This window comes from Schistocerca serialis, chromosome 3 (genome assembly GCF_023864345.2).
Source record: "Schistocerca serialis cubense isolate TAMUIC-IGC-003099 chromosome 3, iqSchSeri2.2, whole genome shotgun sequence".
Taxonomy (NCBI): Eukaryota; Metazoa; Arthropoda; class Insecta; order Orthoptera; family Acrididae; genus Schistocerca; species Schistocerca serialis.
The window spans coordinates 101,129,249-101,146,661 of record NC_064640.1 but is presented as its reverse complement, the minus strand read 5'-3'; the positions used below and the strand labels follow the sequence as shown (position 1 = coordinate 101,146,661).

General features: G+C 45.4%; 1 protein-coding gene across 4 annotated transcripts in view; it reads left to right on the top strand.

The window, feature by feature from the left end:
• Positions 1-17,413, top strand: part of LOC126469768 (transcriptional activator protein Pur-beta) — a 345,938-nt gene that overhangs the window by 258,435 nt on the left and 70,090 nt on the right. For all 4 annotated transcript variants that reach the window (XM_050096991.1, XM_050096993.1, XM_050096990.1 and 1 more), the window contains one exon: positions 4,117-4,232. In XM_050096991.1, the coding sequence (XP_049952948.1) occupies positions 4,117-4,232 (116 nt within the window). The remainder of the gene's footprint in view (positions 1-4,116; positions 4,233-17,413) is intronic.

Here is a 17,413-nt window from a genome sequence, read left to right as displayed (position 1 = left end):
TCTGCTTGTTTTGATTGTCCTTTGTACTTCAGTAATCATTGTTACCACAACTGTTCTAGGCAGTTTTCAGAGAAGGCATTTAGTAATATTTCAGAGGATGTCTTATCACACCCACAACTAAAAAAGCTGTAATTTTCCCAGATGATTGGTGGATGATTAAAGTCTCCCCCAATGATTATAGTGCAATTGGGGAACTTGCATACAAGTGAACTGAGGTTTTCTCTTAAGTTTTCAGTTATTTCAAGTGATGAGTCTGGTGGGAAATATGAGGAATCAATTATCATTTTATGCGGACTCTTGATACTGAGTCTTGCCCAAATAATCTTACGCGCAGCTGCAATTTCTATCTTGGTGGATTTTAGTTTCTTGTCTTGTGCGACAAATATGCCACCTTCATTTCTCATTCCCCAAAGATATTACTATAAATTTCAGGTTTCAACAAGCTTTCTGTACCTAATATTATGTGAGCTTCATTACTTTTCATGAGTACATCAAACTATTTTACTTTGTTGCTAATGCTCCAGCAGTTCACAATTAGGATTTTAATACTCTCACCTGTGGGAGGCACTTCTTGCGATGTTACATTGATACTTCCAGGTTTCCTACAGCTGTTGTTATGTGGATTGGATGGAGAGTCGTCTAATTTAGAAAACCCTTGTATGCACACCACGTGCTGTTTGGTACCTGAGTAGCAGCCTCTGATGTGTAGTGCACACCTGACCCATTTAGGAGGCCCCTACAGTTCTTGACCCTCCCTTCCACTTGACTCAGAACCAGAGGGCAACGTTTAGTTCAGGAGACAATGCTGCAAATTGTGAGCTTAATTGAAACTCCATACGCAAGGCGGGTCTTCTCAACATTCTCTGCCAGTCGCTGGAATGACCCAAGTATGACCTCAGAGCGGAGGTGACAGGCATCATATGTTCCATTATGTGCCACAGTCTGCAGTTGGTTGCACCCTGTTCCCTCAGTAGCTACTGAAATAACCTCTTCAGCATATTGGATGAGGTCCCCAGGCATATAAACTGAGTGCACCTGGTGTCCTTTCCTCTCTCTTGCTGCCATTTCTCTAAGTGGTACCATTATCCCCCATACATTTGAACTGTTGACGATTAGTAGACACCTACCCTTCTAAGTTTCCCTTATCTTGACACCAGACAAAACAGGTGGAGTGAGTCCCACTGGCTCAGTTTCAGTGAAAGACAGCTCCTCAAACTTGTTGGTTAGGGGGATTGGTACAACACCCCGAGTCCTCTCTGTGGTCCTCATCAACCCTGTACAAGACACCTAGATCTGCCATTGACATGCCATTCACAGTCAGTTTGACGAGTCGTGACAGAGCCTATACTTTCTGCAGAGAAGACAGGATCCACAGGAGAGGATAGTACTTGAGATACCTGTGGTACTGGTATCAGAAGTACATGACTCTCAGGAGCTCTTCTAACACACCGATTTGCCACAGCTACCACTTGTATGACAGTAGTCAGGGCGATTTCCAGCTGCTTATGAATGTCAACCAATACATCCCATGTTAAAGAACAGCATTCACAGTAGGGATGCATTTTTTTGGTTCAGAGTATTACAAGGAAGTGAACAAATAACTTTAAATGGAGTCCTCTGATTACCCTATAATCTGTTGAGTTAAAAAGTTGCTTATTCCATATAAGAATTGAAGCAAGTACACAAAATGAGATTTCTATTTAATTATAATTGTTAGCAAACTCAAAAACAGAGTTAATTTGCCATAAATGCAGGTAATGTGTAGGGTTAATCCTCCTTAGGGAAAAACTAGATATAACACAATATGTTAATTAGAAAATCTGTTACAGTAACTAAACTGCAAATGCTGATTTACTACGAATGGCTTGTAGATTATGCAAAGGACAATGGTAGGTTCTGAAAATTCTCCAAAACATATCTTTATGTTTGTTGATATACAATGAAATTCAGGGGTGATGTATTCTTTGGTAGTTACAACAGTTGTAGGTGAGCTTGCCTCAGGAGAGCATACAATGGCTTTGACACCCTTTCCTGCCAAATCAGTGCAGGCATCCAGGCCAGAGTGAGTGCAACTTTATACTAATAACTGGTATCATATTGCCAAGTTCTTTGTAAATTTGATTTGATTTTGTAATCATATACAATATCATCACATACCCTCTCAGACCATGGAATTTCATTTTGTTTCCTCAACCTCCTCCTTTTCTGCATTCTTCTTCTTTTTTCAGGAAGTGTGTATTCAATTTGGAATGAAAAATTTTGCTACCTATTGCTTGTAGCTTCAGGAAACTCCCTATTTCAAACACTACATAAGGGTTACTACTGTTTCCTGACAAGCTACCGTGAACAGTTTTCACCACTTTAGTTATCCACTGGGAGATTCTTGGAGGGAAGCAATATATGAAGGCACTCAGAAAAGTAATGCCTCTCAAATTTTTATGTGAACTCTTAAAACTTTTTAAATAAAACAAACTTTATTAGCATTATACATCTTTAACTATGAGAGACCAATTTGTTGATACCGTCACCCTAGAATGTGAGATTTTGTTGACATAGTCAGAACTTCACCTCTGCGTGTTCCACTTCATTGCTATCAAAGTCAAGTCCTCGAAGGTGTTCTTGAAGGTTTGGAAACGTGTGAAAATCGGATGGTGCCAAATTGAGACTATATGGAGGGTGATCGATGACAGTGAACCCAAAGCGTTGGATTGTTGAAAATGTCGTAGCACTCGAGTGGTCTCACGTTGTCATGCTGAAGGAGAGGGTACTCCATGTGTGGACGGACTCTTCTCTGGTTTGAAACTCAATTACAGCATGACATATCTCACACGCTGACATTGTTATAGTGTGCATCACCATCTTACACGCTAGAATTTGGAGCCCTCTAGTGGCAGAGTCTACCTGTATCAGTGAAGCCAGAAAGTCAACTGAGTAATATGCATGACATGTAATACTTAAACTGATATTGAGAACAGAATAAAAAATTTGGAGGCATTACTTTTCAGTGTACCCTCGCCCGAGTATTGCTTGAATCTTCTTGGAGCATACTTTCTCCGTATTATGAACAGTACTTTAGTGAATTCTTAATTATTTTGTGTAATGGTAGTGCACAAAATCAGCATGGAAACTTCTTAATAAAAGAAAATATGAGAGATGTTAACCAGAGGATATGTGATGTATGGTTTTTGGCATATTTTGTGAAACCAAAGCACAATGTGTTTTCTGATGAGCCCAACAATGAGACAGATTTGGAACTGCAAATCAGGAACTTTTATAAGTAATTTGAAGATTAATCTAACTAAGAATATAACCTTTCACTAATTTTCAAAAATTAGTATTGAAATAGCCCACAATATGCTTGCTAATAATACCATTACCATCAAATGAATGTATGCCCTCATTCCCTTCATAATTCCACGGTTACATTCATTTAGTATTAGAGATGTATTTCAGTTCCTGGTTGGATTTTTAATGAAAACAGAGTGCCCTTAAGAGAGTGGGGAAAGCTGGCACAAATAGTCACATCATTGTTTGACCTAAAGGAGAGTGTCAAAGGGGCTGATGAGAAAACTGAATTTGCAAATGCTTGAAGATGGATGCCAGTTATCCCATGAAACTTACTCTCAGATTTTTGAGAACTAGTGTTAAGTGAAGAATGTAGAGATATTCCTCAGTGTCCAGTGTATTGCCCATGTAGGAAGCATGAGGACAAGATTAGATTAATTACAGCATACACTGATGCATTTAAACAGTTATTCTTCCAGTGCTCCATATGCGACTTGAACAGGAAAAAACCCTAACACGTGGTACCGTGCTTAGTACCTTCTGTTATGCACTTCAATGTAGTTTGCAAAGAGTATATGTAGATGTGGAAGAGTATCTCCATGTCCAGTTTTATCCCAAAGTATGCCATATTGGGTTGTGTGGGGAACATATTGCCTCAAGTTTTCTTTTTTATTTTAAAATGTCAATTCAGGATCAGGGAACCAAACTTTCTGGTGTGGTATTTGTCGCGTAGTAAATTGGACTGTGTTACTCTGGAGTCATGAGTGGATCAACTGATGTGTACAGAAATTTTTCAGACATGTAAAATATCATCTCTTGTCTCTATTACAGGCCAGCAACAACAAGGAGAACAAGAGCTTGCAACGAAAATGCTCCTGATACAGTCAAAGAGATTTTATTTGGATGTGAAGCAAAACAGAAGAGGAAGATTTATAAAAGTAGCAGAAGTAAGTTTTTGTTTTCATCTCATTGTTTGCTGCTGCCATTATATATAACACAGATACGGCTTATTTCTGTATATTAATCTCTGATGTTGGGGAATAAAAGGCTTAATTTGTGTGCTACATATTGCAGTTTGTACAGTAAAAAGAGTGAAGGTCAACACCACAACTGATCAGACACTGTAGATGATGGTGTATTTTCTTCTCAGTGAACACTGGTGGTGCAGGAATTTATAGCTATTTTCATTTCATTCTGAAGTGTTTGAAAAAACTTAGTGTATGTGCCATTTTGGAATAAATTCTGATCAAGCTTCTTTCCTGTAAACCATATTCAACTTTGGAAGAGCTCTAGAGTGCTTTGTTACATCTCCTTTTCTTTGCATAGATTTGTGAAATTAATTAATTATTGTTTTGTGTGTTCATTATAAACTGTAAATTTTGAGGTAGATGCTATTCTTACAACAACATTTAGGTGATTTTTCGAAGGCAGGATATAGGTACTGGCATATTTGAAGCTGAGAGAATGGCTTGTGAGTAGTGCTTGTGTAGCTCAGGCATCAAGTTCATTGCCAGGGAAAGAAAGGGTCTAGAATTGAGACCTGGTCTTTCACAGAGTTTTAATATATCTTTGGAAGTTTCATAGCAGTACACTCTCAGCTGTAGGATGAAGTTCATCTATACAGTTATTGGAGGGGGAGTTGTGGATGGGATTAAATCTTTTAGTTTTTTGATATTCTTATACATTATACCAACTCTGGAAGTAATATAAAACTTTTTGCATGCCTGGTTTCTACATTGAACTATATTCTTGCGATTCTATCACCCCTCCACAACCAGTGTGCAATACTTTATTACGACAGCAGTTAACCTACCATTCTTCACATTGAGAATCTTCTTTACAGTTTTATTTTTTTCAGACACACTGCAATCCCTGTTGAACTGACATTGTCTAATTCCATTTTAAGTTGTTCAATACATGGTGGGCAGTTTACTTTGAGTTTGGCTGCACTGAAAATTCTCGAATTATATCAACATGTAGGTAATGCAACTAATCGTCGTTGGTGTATAACATGAATTTGAGAATTACAGTCATTATCCCTCTTGTAAATCCCTATGTATATGATTGTTCAGTCTTAACTTTGACTTGTGCAGTTATAAGTAGTCATTTAATACTGTTGCAAATTGGTACTTTTGGTAGCAAAGAATAAAGATGTGATAAGTGGAGGCAGTATAATGTGTGAATATTTCATCCAAACTATTTTGTAATTATTCGCCTATTTATACCAAGCCAAATCCAAAAGGTATGTTGTGATTGATGGCAATTGAGCATTTGACACAGTCACTTAAAATTCATAAATAAAATACTGGGAGGAGATATAAATATAGTAAGGAATGTTGTTGCTGAATGTAAATAGTTTAGGCATAAATGAGACCATTCACTGAATAGAAGAAGCATGGAGTTGTCGAGAGGCACATACAAAAGAGAATGAAGACTTTGCTAGCATTAGAGAAGAAATCCTGTGATGAGTGAGAGCCGAGAAACTGGAGGTGGCTTTGTGGACAGGTTCGGAGAGAAGCAGTAGGTGCACATACTAGGAATGTGGCCCTGGGGATTTAGGGGGGGGGGGCTGGTGTACAGTCTAGACACAAATATATGGGTATGAGAACCAGAGAGGTGCAGTGCCTGATGATGAGGATGATGATGATGTTGTGGGTGGGGATGGGGTGACAGTATGATGAAGGCTGGGGGGGGGGGGGGACTTGTTGGGTAGACGATGTGGTGACAGTGAGTTAGTGGACATTTAGGCCAACAGGAGTGCAGGAAGTGTTGCAAGGATAATTCCCAGTTACATAGTTCAGAAAAGCTGGTGCTGGAGGGAAGGATCCAGATGGCACAGGTTGTAAAGCAGCCATTGACCTCAAGCATGTTCTGTTCAGAGTGTTGTTCTGCTGGGTTTTCAGCTTTGTTCTGGGCTACAGTTTGGCAGTGGCTATATGTTCTGGTGGACAGCTAGGCCAGGGCCAGGGAATGGTGATTGCCTGACCTGTTACCTTCCCAAATTGCCAATTTGTCCCTCTGTCAGGTGTTCGGGAGGTGTGATTTGAGGTGTGAACAATCACCTAGGGCAGGTGAGCCCCCTCTGAATGGGGGCCCACAGTTGGAAACAGCACGCCATTAGAGATGCTGGCAATCATGGGGGATTTTCTCGCAATCAGCCAATCATCTTCACAGTCAACAGCTATGAAATGTAAACAGAGTGAGGCGAACAATTCAAAGATCCTCCCAGTGGCACCATGGTTCATTGTGGTTTCATGTACTGAAGACAGTCAGTCTTTAACTAGGGTAAATCCGTTTATTATTCAGAGAGGTGTTGATACAATTGCTGGCACTGTGAAATCATGCTCTTGTTTAGCCAGTGGCACTTTGCTTTTGGAGACAACTACTTACAGCTTCGCTCCTCCACGGCTATCCTGTTCAGGTGAAGTCCCATCGCACACTGAATTATTTGCATGGTATTATTTACACTAGGCTGCTCTACGGTCTGACTGAGGCAGAAATCCAAATTTATCTCTCTGATCATGGTGTCATTGCAGTCCATTGGGTGATGAAAAAGGTTGATGCATCCTTAGTGCCCACACACACTTTTTTTCTGACATTTGAAAGAGTAGTGCTTCCATCGAAGGTCAGAGCAGGCTATTAAGTTACCACAGTCTGACCATACATTCCAAAGCACTGCTACCAGAGTCATTGTTTCAATCACACTCAAATGTCCTGCCCAAACCTGACCAAGAGTGTAACCTGTAGTAGGAATGCTCACAAGGACGATTGTCTCCTCCTCCTGCCCACTGCATTAATTACAATGGCAACCATGCCGCCTTGTCTCCCAAATATCCTGTGTATCTTGAAGAGCAGGTCATTCTGGAGATGTGGGTGAAGGAAAAGGTGCCTTACCCTGTTGCTAACAAGTTGTTGGCTAGTCGGAAACACTGCATTTTACTGTCCGGCACTTACAGTACTGTTCTTGCTACATCTTGCTCCACGAAGGGCAGGGACACGCAGACATGCGATCTCAAATTCAGCACCGTGGTTGTAAGATCCCCCAGTGTGATGGTAGCATCCCTGTCTCCTCCTCCTCCAGCTGTGCAACAAGTCACCAAACTTTCGCCTCACGGAGCGAGGTCACCTGCTACATAACCGACTGGCTGGAAAGGACAGAAGAAATACTCCCACGACGACTTTTTATGTCCTTGCAGCCAACAAACTCCTGAATCCTCATCTGCCACCCACAAAGGCTCCAAGAAATCAGAGGCAAACAGTCTTCTCCTTTGATAACTCGGGGATCTTCTTCAATGGTGTCATCAAATTGGACCCTCACTTAGCTGACCTCCGTGTCACTGGTGTGCACTGTTTTTCTGCCTTGGACTCCTCAGACCTTCAGAGATGCAAACTGACAGAGGGAGAATGCCAACACCTCTGTAGATCTCACAGGGCAGGATCCTCAAGCTTCTGCCCCAGAAGCAGAGTGTCTTCGAAGGCTGACACCAGGCAGCTGCTGAGGTGACATCCCTTCATTTCTTCCTTCCTCCCCTTTCCATGTCATGACTCACCTCCAATGGAACGTTCATGGCCTTAGATTTAAAAAGAGGAAATACAGCTGCTTTTGGAATCACAGCATCCACTTGTCCTCTGCCTCCAGGAAACAACATTGCATCTTCACAACCGCTTTGCCCTCTTGCATTTCTTTCTAGTCCACATTAACCTTCACCCTGAGGACAGCATTCCAACTCATGGGGGAGTAGTGCTGCCCATTCAGGATGACATTCATACTCGAACCATCTCCCTGACTACCCAGCTTCAAGCTGTTGCAGTCTGCATTTTCCCTTTATACCGTTTACATCCCTCTGTCATTCATTGTCACCAGTGCAGACTTCCTCCATCTTATTGGGCAACTACCTCACCCCTTTCTGCTGCTCAAAGGCTTTAATACGCACCATTTGCTTTGTGGTTCTCCCAGAACCTGTTCGAGAGGTGCCCTCTTGACTGACCTTCTCAATCAACATAGCCTCATCTGCCTTAGTACGGGAGCACCCACATTCCTTTCAGAATCCACGCTCACCTACTCCCATTTGGACCTCTCCTTCTGCACTGCCTATCTTGCCCATCATCTTGAGTGGTCCATTTTCTCTGACATATACTTGAGCAACCATTTCCCACGTACTACCTGTTTGCTGTCTACTACCCTGCCTATGTGCACACCTAAATGGCAGCTTTCTAAGGCCAACAGGAGACTTTACTCCTCCCTGATGACCTTAAACATACAACATTTCCCCAGTTTTGATTTCCAGGTAGACCACTTCACCAATGTTATCCCCCCCTGTGGGCCTGGGGGTTAGAATAGGCCCGAGGTATTCCTGCCTGCCGTAAGAGGTGACTAAAAGGAGTCACACACCTTTCGGCCTTTATGTAATGGTCCCCTCTAGGGTTTGACCTCCATTTTTCAAAATTTTCGCGAAGAGTGGGCCAATTGGGGAAGGGCGCCTTACATGGTGTGTCGTGTCCATCGTGCATTGTGATCTTTAGGCCACTTTCTGATCATGGCATTGCAGTCCTGCTCACCCTCCGTCTCTTGAGCAAGGACACCTTCCTGGGTGTGTTTCCCTCAACCCACTATGCAGTGTCGTTTTCTGCATTGACGAGGACCATGGAAGTCCTTGCGCCTCATATCCAGCATGGTAGCCAGTCCGTTGTGGTGGGGCTGCCAGGTACCCTGTTGGTTGTAGCCCCCGACCCCACAGGGATCACTCTGCTGATGCCTGCGCTGTTAACTGCCCATGTATGCCAAGGAGTAGATGCCCATCACCCTGAGGCATCGGGACTCCTGGCAATTGCCATCCTGACAATTGCCATCCTGACAGGTGGCCTTTGCTGTGGCTGGGTGGTGCCCATGTGGAGGGCCCCTGGTCAGAGTGGGTGGCATCAGGGTGGATTACATGCCATGAAGCATAATACGTCATCTCTTGCTGGTGGTCTGCCGCCAGCAGTCTCTAAGTGGGCAGAGGTCTAACTTCAATGCTAAGAAACATGACCTTAAATTGTTCCCTCCTCGGCCACACCATGGGAGGAACACCAGGCTAAGGATGGCAGTGAAGCTTGTTTGCCCCGGTACCTCGTATGTACGAGAGTTGATGGGGAATCTGTCATGTCCATGAAGCCTCAATTTTTTGTGAAGCATTTGGAGGACAAGTTTGGGGAAGTGGAGGGCTTGTCCAAAATGCACTCTGGGTCAGTCTTGATAAAAAACAGTATCCTCTGACCAGTCTCGGGCATTACTTGCTTGTGACAAATTAGGGCATGTTTCTGATACCATCACGCCCCATAACAGGTTAAATATGGTCCAGGGTATTATATTCCACAGGGACCTTCTTTTGCTGTCTGACGACAAGCTGCGGGCCAATTTAGAGCAGCGAGATGTTCATTTTGTCCAGCGCATCCATCGGGGTCCGAGGGATACTCAGGTTGCCATCGGTGCCTTCATCTTGGCCTTAAAGGATGACACATTGCTCAAGAAAGTCAAGGTTACGGTCTACCGCTGTGGCATCAAGCCATATATCCCTCCCCCCGATGTGGTGCTTTAAGTGCTGGAAGTTTGGCCATATGTCGTCCTGCTGTACTTCCAGCATTACATGTCGAGATTGTGGACATCCATCACATCCCAATACTCCATGTGCCCAGCCTCCCATCTGTGTCAACTGTGGAGAGCATCATTCACCTGCTGGACCAACTGACCTACACTGAGGCTAAGAGGAAATTTGAGCACCTACATCCTGTGACTATGACCTCCTCTTACGCCGCCCCTATGAGAACAGTTGTCACCCCAGCAGCTCCTTGCATTCCTGTCGCCTCTCAGAACCCTTGATGGTGGTGGTGGAAGGGGGGGGGGGTCACTTCCCTTCCTGTTGCTCCCGCACCACCTACTTCGGGAGCAACACCCCATCTCTCCCCCAACCATCGGGGATATCAGTCCCCATTTCTGAGCCAGAGAAGCGTAAGTCGTCTTCGGCTCCTCTTGCTAGAAAGGGGTCCCTTGGGTCACTCACTTTCCAGGTTTCTGCTAGTGGGAAAGATGACACCTGCCAGCGGCTGAAGAGCCCAAAAGCAGCTGGTCGTAGGGCTTCACGCTCATCCTCAGTCCTGGAGACTGAATCAGTGAAGTCCTCCCAGCCAGGGAAACCCAAGGAGCAGTGAGAGAAATCCAAAACGAAGATCCCCAAGATCAAGGGAATTGCACTGGCACCCACACCATTGCTACCTACAAGCCTTGCGTCTGCAGATCATGTGGAGATTCTGGGATCCACTGAGGACCTAGATCTCACCGGTCACTCAGACACAATGGATATAGACTGCTCAGGCAAAAAGTCAGTGGCAGCAGGTGACTCTGAGGAGTAAACTGCCTCATTGAATGTTCCATGCCTTCCCAGTCTCACGATGATGTAATCCTCCAGTGAAATTGCAGCGGTTTTTTCCACCAACTGGCTCAGCTACGGCAACTGTTAAGCTTTGCACCTGCTTTCTGCATTGCCTTCCAGGAAACGTGGTTCCTGGCAATGCGGACCTCTGCCCTCCGCAGCTATAAGGGATACTACAGGAACCGTAGCGACTATAATCGAGTGTTGAGTGGAGTTTGCGTTTATGTCCTAAACTCAGTCTGTAATGAAACTGTGCCCTTTCAAACCTCTCTTGAAGCTGTGGCTGGCAGAATAAGGACGACGAAGGAAATAACTGTCTCCAATGTATATCTTCCTCCAAATGGTGCAGTATCCCTGACGGTATTAACTGCACTGACTGACCAACTCCCAAAACCTTTCTTACTTTTGGGAGATTTTAATGCCCATAACCCCTTGTGGGGTGGCACCGTGCTTACTGGCCAAGGCAGAGATGTCGAACCTTTACTGTATCAGTTCGAACTCTGCCTCTTAAATACTGGGGCTGCTACACATTTCAGTGTGGTTCATGGTAGCTACTCGGCCATTGATTTATCAATTTGCAGCCCAGGACTTCTCCCATCTATCCACTGGAGAGCACATGACGACCTGTGTGGTAGTGACCACTGCCCCGGTGTTGGGCCCACAGACGGCTGCCCAGATGGGCTTAAACAAGATGGACTGAGAAACTTTCACCTCTGCTGTCACCGTTGAATCTCCCCCACACAGGAACATCAATGTGATGGTTGTGCGTGTGACTACAATCCTTTCTGCGGCAGAAAATGCGATCCCTCACTCTTTAGTGTGCCCCCAGCGAAAGGCAGTCCCTTGGTGGTCGCCGGAAGTCTCTGAAGCAATTAAAGAGTGTTGGCAAGCTCTACAGCAGCATAAGTGGCACCCTTACCTGGAGCACCTCATAGCCCTTAAACAGCTCCATGCCCGCATTCATCAACTTATGAAATGACGGAAACGGAGTGTTCGAAGAGATCGTCTCTACCATTGGGCGCCAGACGTCACCTTCCCAAGTCTGGGCAAGGATCAAATGTGTTTTCTGCTACCAGACCCCAACAGGTGTTCCCGGTGTTAACATAAATGGCATGTTATCTACAGATGCAATTGCAATTGCCGAGCTCTTTGTTGAGCACTATGCTTGAGCCTTTGCATCGGAGAATTACCCCCCAGCCTTTCACACTCTCAAATGGTGGCTGGAAGGGAAAGTCCTCTTGTTCACTACACAGTGAATCCTATAAGGCCCCATTTACAGAGTGGGAGCTCCTCAGTGCCCTTGCACATTGCCCCGACACTGCTCCTGGGCCAGATCGGATCCACAGTCAGACGATTAAACATCTCTCATTTGACTACAAGTGACATCTCCTTGTCATCTTCAACAAGATCTGGTGCAGTGGTGTCTTTCGATCACAATGGCGGGAGAGCACCATCATTCTGGTGCTCAAACCTGGTAAAAGCCCGCTTGATGTGGATAGCTATCAGCCCATCAGCCTCACCAACGTTCTCTGTAAGCTACTGGAATGTATGGTGTGTCGACTGTTGGGTTGGGTCCTTGAGTAATGTTGCCTACTGGCTCTATGTCAGGACGGCTTCCGCCAGGGTCCCTCTACCACTTATAATCTAGTGTCCCTTGAGTCTGTCATCCGAACAGCCTTTTAAAAACACCAACACCTGGTTGCCATCTTTTTTGATTTACGAAAAGCGTATGACATGACCTGGCCAAATCATATCCTTGTCACATAACACAAGTGGGGTCTCTGAGGCCTGCTTCTAATTTTTATCCAAAATTTCCTGTTGCTTCGTACTTTCTGTGTCCCAAGTTGGTGCTTCCCATAGTTCTCCCCACATCCAGGAGAATGGGGTCCCGCAGGGCTCTGTATTGTGTATAACTCTGTTTTTAATGGCCATTTATGGTCTAGCAGCAGCTGTAGGGCTGTCCGTCTCACCCTCTCTGTATGCAGACGACTTCTGCATTTCGTACTGCTCCACCAGTACTGGTGTTGTTGAGTGGCGCCTACAGGGAGCCATCCACAAGGCGCCGTCGTGGGCTCTAGCCCACGGTTTCCTGTTTTCGGCCGCAAAGTCGTGTGTTAAGCACTGCTGTCGGCGTCATACCATTCATCCGGAACGAGAACTTTACCTTAATGATGATCCACTCATTGTAATCATCATCATTTCATCCCCATCGATGCGCAAGTCGCCGAAGTGGCATCAACTCGAAAGACTTGCACCCGGGGAACGGTCTACCGGACAGGAGGCCCTAGTCACACAACATTTATTTAATGGAGACATAGATTTTTAAGACTTGTTTTTGATGCCCGATTGACTTAGCTTCCTCACTTTCGTCAGCTTAATGGAAGTGCTGGCAGCACCTCAGTGCCCTCCACTGCCTGAGCAACACCAACTGGGGTGCAGATCACTCTACGCTGCTGCAGCTCTACAGAGCCCTTGTTTAATTGTGCTTTGACTATGGGAGTCTGGTTTACGGTTCAGCGGCACCCTCAGCATTGCGTTTGCTCGACCCAGTGCACCACTGTGGCGTTTGCCTAGCGACAGGAACTTTTAGGACGATTTCGGTGACCAGCGTCCTGGTGGAGGCCGGAGTCCCTCCATTGCAATTTAGGCATGCACAACTGCTGGCCAGTCATGTTGCACATGTTCATAGTTCTCCTGTGCTTCTGAATTATCGTCTCCTTTTCCCACTCGCAGCAGTTCATCTCCCACATCAGCATCCCAGGTCAGGGCTTCCAATTGCAGTTCGTGTCCGATCCCATCTTTCCTAACTGGAGTCCTTGCCTTTACCACCTATACTTGAGGTCCATTCACGTACACCTCCATGGTGCACACCTAGACCAAGGCTTCGCCTGGACCTTTCACATGGCCCTAAGGACTCAGTTAACCCTGTGGCTCTCCGCTGTCACTTAATCTCGATTCTTGACATGTGTCGAGGCCACGAAGTGGTTTACATCGATGGCTTAATGGCTGATGATCACGTCGGCTTCACGTATGTCCGTGGAGGACATATTGAACACCCTTCCTTGCCCGATGGCTGCAGTGTTTTCACTGCTGAGCTGGTGGCTATATCTCGTGCTCTTGAGCACATCCACTCAGGTTCTGGGGAGTCGTTTCTTCTGTGTACCGACTCCTTGAGCAGCCTGCAAGCCATTGACCAGTGCTACCCTTGCCATCCTTTGGTAGAGACCATCCAGGATTCCATCTATGCCCTGGAATGGTCCAGTCGTTTAGTGGTGTTTGTCTGGGCCCCAGATCATATCGGAATCCCAGGCAATGAACATGCCAACAGGCTGGCCAAACAAGCTACGCGGGAACCACTTATGGAGAACGTGTTCTCTGCTACTGACCTGTGTTCAGTACTATGCTGCAAGGTTTTGCGGCTTTGGGAGACAAAATGGCATAACCTCAGCACACACAACATACTCACAACATACTGTGTGCCATTAAGGAGACCACGAATGTGTGGCAGTTGTGCATGCGTGCCATATGTAGGGACTCTGTGGTTCTCTGCTGGCTCCACATTGGCCACGCTTGGGTGACACACGGCTACCTCCTGTGCCGTGATGACCCACCTCAGTGTCGGTGTGGCGGCCAGCTGACTGTGGCCCATATCTTGGTGAGCTGTCCTTCTTTGGCTGCCCTGCGATGGACTCTTCAGTTACCGGACTCGTTGCCATTAATTTTAGCTGACAGTGCCTCATCAGCTAATTTAGTTTTACATTTTATACATGACGATGGGTTTTATCATTATATATAAGTTTTAGCACATGTTCTTTGTCCCTTTATGGTCTCTACTCTAATGCTTTTAGGGTGGATGTTTTAAGGTGTCGCAGAGTGACTGGCTGTTACTTTTTATTCTCGTGTCAGCCAGCCACGGTCATCTGTTCTCTTGTTTTTACCCCTTCTACCTGTTTCTTGCTTCTCTCTGTGGTTTTCTTTTCCTGTTTTGTCCATAGTAGTGTTGGTTGTCCTTCTGTCATTCTTCTGGTTCTTCCTTTCTCCTGTTATTGTACTGTATGTCTCCTTTATTTTCTTCTTTCCCTTGTGTAATTATTTTACTGGGAACAAGGGAGTGATGACCTCGCAGTTTGGTCCCTCCACCCCCCACCCCCCATCTCCCCTGTCCTCCCTCTTTTAAACCAACCAATGTTATCCTTACCACTGCAGAACGTTCCTTTCCTTGCACTTCATCTTTACCACACCATGTCCCAGTCACTTGGTTGACCGAGGTGTGCCGCAATGTAATACACACACAGAGATGGGCTCTCCGCATATTTGACTGTCATCCTACAATTACAAACTGCATTTGTTATAAACAGTTGTTTGCACAGTGTGCATTCTTTGGGAGAGCATAAAAGCTAGCAGTATTTCATGTATTAGTTCTTTTAACAGTTCCACTCCCTCTTCTGTGTCACATTGGCTAACCTCCAACTGGACGATGTTCACATTCAGATGTTGCAGAACCTCTCTCTTGCAGGCAAGCACTTTCTCCTTCGCACGTATAATCACATCTGGGCAGAGGAGACGTTTGCCAGTTGCTAGTGTGAAGCCAGTGTCATACCCAGACCTAAGCCCGGTAAGGCCAAACATCTTCCTTCTAGCCACCACCCTCTTTCTCTCACCAGCTGTGTGTGCAAGGTAATGGAACGTACAATTCTTGCCCGGCTAGTATGGTGGCTCGAGTCTCACAATTCACTAATTTCTGTATGATATGAATTTTGTGTATGCCATTCTTCAGTTGACCATCACGTGATTTGGTCATCCCATGTCATAAATGATTTTCTGCGCAAATACCAGACTGTGGCAATGCTTTTCGATTTACAGAAAGCCTACAACACCTACTGGAGAACTGGTATCCATCATACACTCAACACATGGGGCTTCCGAGGCCACATGCCTCATTTCCTTCAGGAGTTTTTAAAAGACTGTGTTTGCGATGTATGTGTGGGTTCTACCTTGTCGGACACCTTTATCCTGAAAAATGGCATGCCTCAGGGCTCCGTCCTGAGCAACGTCCTCTTTGCTATCACCATTAACCCTATAAGGGCCTCTCTCCTGCTGGGCATCTCTGGCTCCCTTTCCGTTGACGATTTTGCCATCTATTGCAGTTCTCCATGGATGTGTCTCATTCAGCAGGATCTTGAGCATTATCTCAATCGTCTTTACTTGTGGAGCATCGACAATGGCTTTCGCTTTTCGACTGGCCAAACCGTTTGTATGAATTTCTGGCAGCGTAATAGGTTTATTCCACCATATGTATATCTTGGGCCTGTTGCTCTTTCATCCATTGAAACTATGAAATTCCTGTGGCTCCTGCTCGATATGAAAATTTTTTGATCCTCCCACATGTTTTACCTGGCCACCCACTGTCCCTGGTCCATCATTGTCTTCTGTGTCCTCAGCAGTACTTCCTGGGGAACGGATCAGACCACCCTCCTCCATTTGTACTGGTCCCTTGTCCATTTGTAACTAGACTATGGGTGCTTCATTTATGCATCTGCACACCCATCTGTCTTACACCATCTAAATACAATCCACCATTGAGGAATCCATGTGGCCACTGGTGCCTTTTACGCTATCCAAGTTGAGAGTCTGTCTGGAATTCTGCTGAAATACCGCTGTCATACCACCATGATTTTCTCCTCAGCAGATACACATGCTGTTTGTCTGCCATGCATGCCCACCTGCCCTATGCCTCCTTCGATGATTCCTTTGACCACCAGTATGGGGTGCGACCCTCTTCTCTGTTACCTCCTGGGGAACTTCATGCTGCCTGCCACTTTCCCAGTGAGTGTGAACCTTTGACTACCTTGGCTTCGTGCAGCAGCCTGTGTTCTACTAGGACTTCACTCACTTCCTAAGGACACTTCTCTAGACTCAGTCTATCGCCATAAGCTTCTCAACCTTCGCATGGAACTTTGCAATAGTACCTTTGTGTACACTGATGGCTTTTTGCCTGACCATGATGTCAGGTGTTCCTTCGTCGTTGGTGTGAATGTTTTTGGTATCTGCTTCCAGAACACTGCTCAGTGTTTACAGTGGAGCTCTTTGCCCTGTATCAGGCCATGCAGTACTTCCGGCGACACAGCCTTTTAAATTGTGTCATTTGCTCTGGTTCTCTCAGTGCCCTTCAGAGTCTGTGTGTGCTGTATGTTGTCCATCCATTAGTGCAACGGATCCAGGAAAGCTTTTGCTTGCTGATTCTTGATGGAGCCACTGTGGTGTTTATGTAGGTCCCTGCTTACGCCGATCTGACAGACAACGAGACTGCAGATGCTGCTGCCAGGACTGCAGTCATTGAACCTCGGCCTGCTATTCTTCCATTCCCTCTGATGATATCTGTGTTGCCCTCTGTCAGCGGGTGATGCCACTTTGGCATCAACACTGGTCTTCCCTTCATGGGAACAAGTTCCGGGGAATTAAATCTCTCCCAGTGGCTTGGCCGATCTCCTCTCGGCCCTCTCGCTTTAAGGAGATCATTTTAGTTAGGTTGTGCTTTAGGCCGTGTCTTTTTAGCCATCGCCATTTAAGTAATGATTCTCCTCCTTGTCCTCAACTGTTGATGGTTCACCATTTGCTTTTTTTAAACCACTTACGTTCTCCTTCGTGTTAACCGTCTGAATTATTGGCCATTTTAGCAAACGACATGAGGGCTGTTGACTACATTTAATTTTTTGTCT